The sequence below is a fragment of the Quercus suber genome, unplaced genomic scaffold (assembly GCF_002906115.3).
Source record: "Quercus suber isolate HL8 unplaced genomic scaffold, Cork oak 2.0 scaffold_936, whole genome shotgun sequence".
Classification (NCBI taxonomy): Eukaryota; Viridiplantae; Streptophyta; class Magnoliopsida; order Fagales; family Fagaceae; genus Quercus; species Quercus suber.
In genome coordinates, this window is record NW_027070359.1 from 59690 (window position 1) to 70265 (window position 10576).

General features: G+C 32.2%; 1 protein-coding gene across 1 annotated transcript; it reads right to left on the reverse strand.

The window, feature by feature from the left end:
* Positions 1–6: 6 nt before the first annotated feature.
* Positions 7–4863, reverse strand: LOC111994468 (GDSL esterase/lipase At4g28780). Its single transcript, XM_065768435.1, has 5 exons — positions 4535–4863; positions 4275–4402; positions 2899–3141; positions 1441–1693; positions 7–250 (listed from the first exon to the last, which is right to left on the reverse strand). The coding sequence occupies exons 1-5, from the start codon at positions 4773–4775 to the stop codon at positions 18–20; spliced, it is 1098 nt and encodes a 365-aa protein (XP_065624507.1). The 5' UTR covers positions 4776–4863; the 3' UTR covers positions 7–17.
* Between the last annotated feature and the right edge of the window lie 5713 nt (positions 4864–10576).

The following is a 10576-nucleotide window of genomic DNA, read 5'->3' on the forward strand; positions in this document are numbered from 1 at the left end:
AATAATAATACTAGATATTAGTTCTGGGAGTCCATGGCCATAATGGTGCTCAGGTTCATTGGGTTCATGAACTCTGTGGAACCAGTCATCATCTGCTGAACAATGATCCGGTTTGCACGCTCCGTTGGATGGAAAGGATCCCAAAACACATAGGCGTCCCGATTTGAGCATAGGTTTGACAGTGGATTGCATGTACCAAGTCCATTGTAGGGGCCTAGGCCACAACATGCTACTTTTGATGTAACAAAACCTGGTCCACCCAGTGAGAAACACACAATTAATTACTCATTTTCCCAACCAAATATGCATGGAGAATGAAGTAGAAAGATAAGAGACATGTCACAAACTGCTGATATATGGCCAATCAAAATAATAGGATCTGATATATGGCCAATCAAAATAATAGGATCTGATATATGGCCAATCAAAATAAGAGGATGCGTTTGGATTTAGGGAATTAAAATCAAGGAATTTTTGAAAATTATATAAATTGTTTGGTATAAAGGTTAATGTAATAGATTTAAAATAATATTTTACCCTGAATATTTTAAATTCTTGTATTAATAAAAATTCAAACTATAAATTAAAAAAATTCATATTTTCAAATACTTTCATGAGTTCCATTTCCACCCCCCAAAAAAAAAATCAGTATAGAGATTGAATGATTGGAATTAAAAAAAAAAGTTTATTGGGTCCCTATATTATTGTTTCTCTTTTAGAGGATATATTCATGACTTTTACTATTTTTTGAAACGTTCTAGTCTTTTTCATGATCACCCAAAACTATCAACCTTTAAATAAAAATAATAAAAAAAAAACCTTATTGATCTTTGTACTGTAGCTACGTTACCAGTATATTGTATTATTTGTATATACACCTGTCAATATATTTTCGCCAACCTCTTTTATAGCTAGGTTGAAGAGAGAGAATTTAATTTAAAAATAACCCTTTGATATTAGGGGAATACTTTTATCTTAAAAATGATTTTTTTTTTTTTTTTTACAATTTTTTTAAACCAAATGACGTGAAAATTCTACAAGTTTCATTGGTTATGTGGCCTTCTTCAAGGTCCGGACACAGGAGGGCCAGGCCCATACACCACAAAAAAGGTTTGGTTTTTTTTTTTTTTTTTTTTTTTTTTTTGGTAGTGATACATGATATAAATGTAGAACGATTATTAAACCAATATATATACGAGGAGGATGTTCTGAAATATATATGTGTAAAATATTATGCTAGTTACAGAATAAAAGTTCACATCATCAGCAAATAAGTAATATAAAATATAAAATTTCACATTATAGTAGGTCATCTGTGATGAGGTGGTCGATTATTTTAAAAATATATCGTGAAATAGTTGTGATCTTTTTTGTGTCAGTAATATTACTATATATATGAGAGGGGAGGGGGAAGGATGCAAATTAACTAGGAAAACAAACCATATGCTTGGGGGTTGGTGATGAAGTTCTTGTTGCTATTGTAGGTATTGGAAGAAATAAAGACATTTGAGCCTAGTTCACTGTTGAGTTGTTGAATCATTTGGGCGAGCTGCGGGTTAAAAATTCCTGCAGCCTGTTGTAACGCTGGTACACATTCCCCATTTCTGCTTCTCATGGCTAGCTCTGCTGGTACACAACCCAGTGGCCCAGTTCCTGTCACTATTACTCTACGGGCTCCCAGCTCGTACAATCTCTACACTTTCACAAATGGGTGAGAAAACAATCCTTACCAAAGGGCCCAAACAAAATAATAAATGATTAAATAAAAAAAGAACAAAAGCCAAACTTGCATATGGGATTTTTTTTTTTCAATAAGATGGAGAGGTTCTAATTAAGAATTTGCTGAACTATTTTTGGTTTAAAGTAAATTTCATTTATTTTACAATTGAGTACTTGTAAGTTGTAATAAATTTTAAATATAACACATTTGTAAGAATTATGCCCTCTTTTTTTATCATCATATCAAAACATTAATTAGTTTTTAATGTAAATGAGTAGGTGGTGTTCGAATTTCATAATCATATCTTTTATTTTTTGGTATGCCAGTTGAACTCAATAAAATATATGGGAACCGATTAAAGAAAACTGATAAATTATGAATTATCACTTATCATTTTAGGATAATTCATTTTTAACTTATGGAATATGAAAGATAAAATAGATATAAGATTGAATGCAAGATCACTTATATATGCTTTATATCATAAAGCATAATAAATTATTATTTATTTTAAAATTTTAAATTAATAAAAGATGAAGAAATTAATTTTTTTGAGAAATTAATTAATATTTCAATAACAATGAGTAAGTCAATGAAGAAAATAAAATAATTAAATTCTTTTTTATAAAGAGTCTCAACCTATGGCGTTTGCTTTTAATGATAGTTCTTTATCATCATACCAAGACACCAATTGGTTTTTGGTATATGCAAAAATTGAACCCCAAATTTCTTATTCAACCATAAAAAATTTTATCAATTAAATTAACTGAACCCCTGCTAGTTGACCAAACGTGGCCAGTTGCATGCATGGCTTGTAGAAAAAAAAGGCCTCCATCTCTGTCAAGTCTTCAATGTGTGTGGCATATCTATGAAACAATTAAACACTACTATGTCCTCACCCACCAAACATTTATTTAGTAAATAATTCAATGCTCCACCAAATATCATGTTTTCGTCTTCCTGTGTTCTCATCCAAAACTCAATTTTCTCAACGTTGAGCAATAGACTCACTTACATTCATGCATACAAAAGTATATAGTTAAATGATTAAATTTATTAAATTTTAATAATTTAAACTTTTAAAATAATCAGTAATTTAACATGCAAAACAGAATATGCTAACGAGCTAGGATCATGAGAAGGGAAGGAAAATTTATTTTAAAATTTATGGGAATTACCCCTAGAATTTTTCGGTACTCAGAGATGAGGTAACGACAGTAATCTGGGATGGAGAATTGGCGTGATCTTGCTGAGAAAGGTGTCAAGAAATAGTTGTTAACAAAATCGTTACCACCAAGTGTAATGAGGACAAGTGCATCGTTCACTAGCCGCTTAGCCTGGGCTTGTCCAACTTGCGCACTCAGCCTTAGCTGGTACTGTTGGAACAATTGAAACTGTCTGGAGATTCTTATAATGTTCAGCTGCAAAATGCAAAATTTTGATTCACTACTCATTACTTCATTAAAAACTTAAACCTCAAAGGAATGCTTGAAAAATTGCTGCACGTACAAAACTTAGGACTGGTTGCCAAACGGTGTCAAAAATTTAAAGTAACCTTATACATAAGTTGGGGATATTTATAAACTATATGTCCCAAGAAATTCTACAATTTTTTCTGAAAGCAGATTTCTTTGGAGAACATAGTACGATAAAAGTTGTAAGTTGTGCTTAGAGTGGAGTTATTGTACGTCTATCGTTAGCCTCTATGGTAGAATCAGTTAGGGGCTGAGAGGCAGCAATTTACCCTTGCGGTGCTCCAATTTCAAATTCGGTATTATATGTATGCTCTTTTGACTGGGGAACCATTATTACAATATCAAGTTTTAGGTGTACATATATACAAGCTCGTATGTACATTTCTAATTCAATCTCTGACATACATATATCCACTTCATAATCTTCTTGGTGGGAAGTCAAGAGAAGGCAACTTTTGAGTTCGGATTAGAAAAATGTCTTTCAATTCCACATGCAAAGTTCAATATTTTCACCTCTCTCTTTCTTTTTCTTTTTTTCTTTTTTGTCATTATATGTCTACATATGAAGTGTCTATTTGGATGGTGATTTTTGTTTAAAATTACTTGCTTAATGGCTAGAATATACTCAAACCCTATAAAAAATGAAGTATTAAAATGTTGTTCATAAATAAAAAATATTTTAAAAATTAAAAGAGAAGTTTCTCAAAAAAAAAAAAAATCTAAAAGAGAATGTTATTGAGAAGTATACAAAAATAGAGCTAGATTTGGGACAAAAATTCTTCTAGAATCACTCTATTTGCTACAACTTGTTAAAGTGTTTTCGCCACCACTCACAATTAACAACGAATAATTACTACATACTTTTAGAGAATTCACGTAATGCTCTCGCCTTCCACATTTATGGTGGGGTTCCATGAATGAGAGAGAATCATTATGTCACTGTATTTCAAAAGTACTTAATAATTTTCAGTTTTCTATTAAACATGTCAAATTATGACAAAATGTTGTGTTTATAAACTTTTTCTAGACATTAAACAGTGGAAAAGTTCCAACTCAAATTTAATTAATGTTGGACTTACAAACTGAACTCCGGTGTCGTTGAGGATTCCAATGCCAGCAGAAGCAAAGTTGGCACCAACAAGCAGTTTTTGACCTGTGAGTTGAGGACTCAAGTATGGTAATGTGAGCTCTGCCCCCATTTGCTCACCTAAATGTATATATTGCACACATTTTATTATGTTTTATTAATTAGTTCAAAGAAGCACATTCGTACGAGAAAATTTTGTTAAGCTTAGAAAAGAGATACGAAGTGAAATCGAAATTAAAACAATAAACTCACTGATAAGGTCAGGAAGGTTGAAGCCATTGGAGAATCGGCCAGTTGGTCGGTGGGTGGGATAGTCTACACCATTTGGTGGAAAATTGGCACGTGCTGTAGTTGCTAAGTAGTTGTTGTTGCCGCTATCTACTAGTGAATCCCCAAAAACAAAGAAAGCCCGAGCTGCCTCGGCTTTATTAGGTGCAACTGTTACTACTAGGACAATGGTCAGGGTGAGCATTATAACTCTAGGACTTGACATGCTCAATAATGTGGAGATTTCTTTGGCACCCAGCTCTCTCTCTCTCTCTCTCTCTCTATCTTATATTATTAGAGGCTTCTGGTTGTGTATGGGAGAGTGGGGATGGTTTTATAGGGTTTAAGTTTTGACCTTTTCTTTCTACCCCCATTTTTTTTAATGTAATTTTTTAGAAAGCCTAATAAATGGTACTTTTCTTCTATACATGCATGAGAAGGGGACGAGGACAAAAATGTACAAAAGCCAAGGCTTAGAAGAAATCTAGGTGTAAGTTGCGTAATTAAGGAAGTGGAGTTGTTGGCATATAATAAATACCCACTTTTTCAGAAGATGATTTCTTAAATCTTTTAAAAAAAATTTTTTTTTTTTTAATTCCAATATTGATAAAGTTTTAATAATAAAATTGTTTTGTGTGAACTTATATTGACATAACATGTTAGAATTAGAATATCATTTAATTTAAAAATTTAAGCCATAAAATTAGGATCCATCAATCTTCTATAATCACTCAATTTTGTTGTCGCCACCTGTGATGAGATATTGAGACTCTTAGGTACTCAACTACGTGAGAGAGGGACAAATCTTATCCTAAACCGCACGGTCATACTCCACCTATAAGAAAGTTAATTCATCAGTTAAAACGGAGTAACCAATTAGTAAGAAAGATCTACATACATGACCAATATCAATCTGCAATTTGGCATTTGCTTCTCATTTGTTCTTTTGTGGAAAAAAGAAAATGCCCTTTATTGCACATTAACATTAGAGTTTAGTGTCACCGTTAACACCGACCTCTCTGCTTGAAACCCTATTGTCTGTAGGCCTGAGTTAAGTTCTTTGGTGTGTCAAGAATGTCAATTTGGCCAATATCAACATTTAACTGACTTTCATGATTTCATCCGCAAATTTTTCAATCAAACAGGTTAATGATGGCGATGCGCATATCGGTTACACTAGTTTTTTACACAATTTCTCTGGAGTCCAACTGCTCGTAAATGTATTGGCACCTGCCTTGCATGTCTCTACGTACGTTTTCAACTCCATTATATATATGTCAACGTCATGCATCTCCATCATCATCTTTGGAGTTTTTGCTTTGAAAGATATAATTAAAAAATTTGTTTCTCAAAAAAAAAAGGGCAAAAATTTGAATGCATAAATCCGTGACTGAGGTTGTGATCTCCTCTCTCTCTCTCGTTTAATAACAATTCTAGATTAGTCCTTGAACTTAATTTGTTTGGGCAGGGGCTTACAGTCACATGGTCATTCGTCATAGGCCACTCATTGTAACACCATTCAATGAACTATCTTTAAGCCTTCCACCATAGAGTAAGCCCTGCTTATTTTGTTAAATCCAGGAGTTTTTGATATCAGGAAACCCCTACAAGTAAAATTGTCAGGCTTGTTAAGTGAAAAAAAACGAGGGATGGGATGTATATATTTGTGGAGACAAATTTTTTTGAGTAATGATAAACACAATATTTTTCATAATTGTTAACATAATTTATTATGATTAGAACATTGTTTTTATATGTGTCGACTATTTATATTATTTTTATTATGTACCAAAGTCAACAATTGTGAAAAGGTTAAGTACAATTTATCTCCAGCACAACTTTGATCGGTTATAACTTAGAATGAAGTTTTCTATAAGCCTTGTTGTGATCCACTCATGATTCTCTTAAATATAAATAGCTACATAAGAAAACGACTTCAGCTAGGAAAAAAGGGGAGGGCCAACGCTCCGCGTGTTTGTTAATTTGTTCTCCAATGTCAAATATCACGAGACAAGCTTTTTAGTACCTCATTTATGAAAGATTAAAATGAAACTCTCCAAGTAGTTGGGCTCTACTAATAGCCTTTTATAGCCTTATAGGACATGCATTACAGATCATTTAAGGGAAAGGGAAAGAAAAATGGAAAAGATGGTAGACTCCCACCATTCAATGGTCATATGTTTTCTGTTCGATTTGTGCAAAAAACCTACTGTTCGTTTGTTTTAATGAAAAACAATTTTTGAAAAACAATTTTTATTTGAAAATTTTACTCACTTGTTACATTAATCACTTAAATAAATAATCACATATAATGTGCAAATAAACTTGTAATAATAAGAATAGTAAGATATATATCACCGTAGTACGCTCACTTTTTTAAAGCATTTCACAGCACCACAAGAAAATATCAAAAATATATCTTAATAATTAATCTCTCACTGTTTGTGATTTACTGTGAATTACTTCTACTTCGATTTTTAGCTTAAGTGCTTAGTTAGCTTTGGTTCTTATGAATCGGATTTCCCATTTTTTTTTTACATGTGATATTAATATTCATTCATTAATTATTTATTAATATTCATTCATTAATTAGATTCATTCATTAATATTAATATTTATTAATATTCATTCTTATGATTCGGTATCATGCTTTTCACTTCCTATTGGGGGTCCATATGGGGAAGGTTGGAGGTGGGTACGTAGTTAGTGCAGGTAACTAATTTTGTGGCAGAGTTTGTCAACTCCAATGATAAGAATACCTAAGCAGTGAAAAAGACTTCTTGATATGGTAGTTAACACCTTTATTTACTATAACATTGTGTTTCTATCTTTTTCTTAATGCTAGTTGTGATTTACCTAATTCTAATGACTTTATGCCAATTATCTACTTATTATTTATTATGTAAATCTATGGTATTCTAGATTGAGAGTCATCTTTTTATTGAAATTTTTGCATTGTCTCCATCAAAAGGTAAAGCTTCACTATTCTACGTGTTGCATGCAGGTGAAATCCTATTAATACATAGAATGTGTTGATGACTGCAGCCATTAGATCATTGGGAGGCTTATCAAATGTTGGGTGTGGGCCTTGGCAACTTAACTCCATGTTTTGTGTTGACTAATTAAACATTAGGAATATTTTTGAGGTATGATTGGGTCTAGTTACTTGCAGTATAAACGAAGGGAAATGTGGGACTTGATACCACAAAGTGGGTTTCAATCTTTTCAATATTGAATTCTAAGCTATACCACTGTTTAGAAACGTGAAAAAGAATAAAGAATATGTATTTTAAATTTGGGTCTACTTAACTGTTCACTAAAAGTTATCTTTCTTTTATCTCTAGCTCTCTCTCTTTTGTGGCTGAAGAAATTGTGAGGAAGAAGGTGAAGAATACAAGTTAACTTTGGCGAGGAAAACTTTTAGTGACGAAACGTTTTCGTCACTAAAAGTTTTTTTTTTTAAATCAAATCGGACTTTTAGTGATGAAATTTTTCATCGCTAGGGCTTTTAGTGACGAGGTTTCAGTGATGAAATGAGTTTCGTCACTAAAGGTCCTTAGTGACAAAAAATTGGACTTTTAGTGATGAATTTTTTCGTCGCCGAAAATATATTTTGTTGTAATATCAGTGTAATGAGTTCTCTAGCACGATGCTCTCAAGATATAACAACCAGCCACATACACTCTAAGCTCCATGAATTTGTAGAGCAAATGTTCAACTAGAAGAACACCATTCTTTGTCCAGCAACAATTCTCAAAATATGTACAATTGTAAATCACTTTTTATAATATATATATATATATATATATATGGTGCAAATAGATACATATATAGGCTCATAAAATCACTCAAGAATAATGAACATTATCACAATATTTATTTTGATGATAAATATTATTATTATTATTATTATTATTATTATTATATTGATGGTACGAGTGTCTAGAATTAAAGATTTGAGTTATTTGTAATACAATAACTATCCATTTCAAGCTAGGGGCCAGATGATAAACAAAAAAAAAAAAAAAAAACCAAATAAGTATTCATATAGTATTAAAAACTATTAATAAACTATTAATCAAGACATATACATAAAATCATTATTTTTTTAATACATTAAGATGCATTTATCTATCAACAAAAACAAATGATACAAAACACCATTAGTTTTTTTTTTTTAATAAAATTTGTTGTGTTTTGGATTGAGATTTCGCATGGGTTTGTTTAGGGCTTATACCCTTTTTTTTATAAGGCCAAGGCGCCAAGCCCTTTTAAACCCCCTCCTAGATCCGCTCTTGATACACATAAATATTTATATTTATTTGTCAATTAATATTAAAATGCATCAATAAATATCAATGATCACTTCCCAATATTAATGATTTGCCCTAAGTGAAGTAAATATTTGCGGTAAACAGGAAAACCAAAACTAAGTTAAACACCTTCTCAAAAAAAAAAAAAAACTAAGTTAAACACGCATTTAAATTTAGTACTTACAGTGAAGGGCTTATAACGTAGCACTGGTGTCACTCTGTGTTGGACACTAACATGCGGGCGAAGCCGTCACATGGGTTAGGGCTCATATTATTCAGCACCTCCCTCAATTATGAAATAGTAGTAAGATAAGTGAATTAATGGCCACTAAATAAAACCTAAAAAACAGCACCTAAAAATTACACTTCCATCTTATAAGAAAAAACTTACATGATAGAATCTTGAAATAACACCTAAGTACAGTGCTTAAGTCTTGCTCATCCCTATATATATACACACACACATTGATTAATTGCTAATGTAATAAATAAAGAAGTGAGAATGCACTTTTGTCTTATTTTCGCATGACATAGGTCCCTAATTACGTTGGCTGATGAGGCTCATAATGTGATTAGACATGGCAAAACAGGTCAGAATTTTCTGATCCAACCTGAAAAATACCTAACCCGAAGTAAAAACGGGTTGACCCATGATCCAATCCAATTTTTTTTGCGAGTCGACCCGACCCGAATAACCTGAAACTTGACCTGTTAAAAAAAATTCGCTAAAAAAATATTTATACTACGTCTTGATAGTAGGTGCATAAATCACAAAGCACCGGAACCAAACCAATAGTCAATAAATTACAAGACAAGACAATAGCTTCAGCCTTCACATGTAATTTGACTATTTGAGGGCTTCACAACCAATAAAGCTTCAGCTCCACTGCCTCCACAAACATGACATGAGAGAATGAGACAAGACTTAGACAACACAACACAACACAACCATTAAAAAAAGAAAAAATCTAATTCAATTGACTAGCTTAGCTGTATCCAAAGCCAAAGGCACAATTCACAAACATGAAAGAGTGAAACACTGAAACGTGACATTATTAGCATCAGCCTAGTGTTTTTTTTTTTTTTGGTGGGAATGATATTATTAGTAATGTAAACTTAAAATATACTTTTTACAAGTTTGCTATCATGTGTGTGAATGTAGAAGCAAACTCTAGGTTACTAGTAAACTCTGGCTTTCTATCATGTGTGTGAATGAATTGTACAGCCGTAAATCAAAATGAATGAAAATTGAGGATCTAGAGACTAAGCGCACGATTGTGCTTTTGATGAGTTCACATCAGCACCATAGTGTCCTTTGGCTTTGGTGAGGAGCAAGGGAAATCCCAATTCTTTAATATTTGTGTACAAAGCATGTGCATGTTATACGTGTTGGTAAATTACTTAATCGGATATATACATCAACTGGTTGTACTCCATTATAGTTTGTCATTCTTTACTTGCCATCTTCATTTTCTCTTCCTACTTTAAACAGATCGAAAATTATACCAAGATTAACTTCTATAAAACTGGAAAAAGAGTTACACCAAATTTGGGGATCAAGTGTTTAGTGGTAATTGATAACAGTATCACCAGTGAGAATCTAATTGCAGTTGAGGAACTCATAAATGATTGATAGATTGCATCTATTTAAAAAAATAAAAAAATAAAAAAAACTTTTTGAAAAATACGGTCAACCCAACTAGACCTGCGCCCG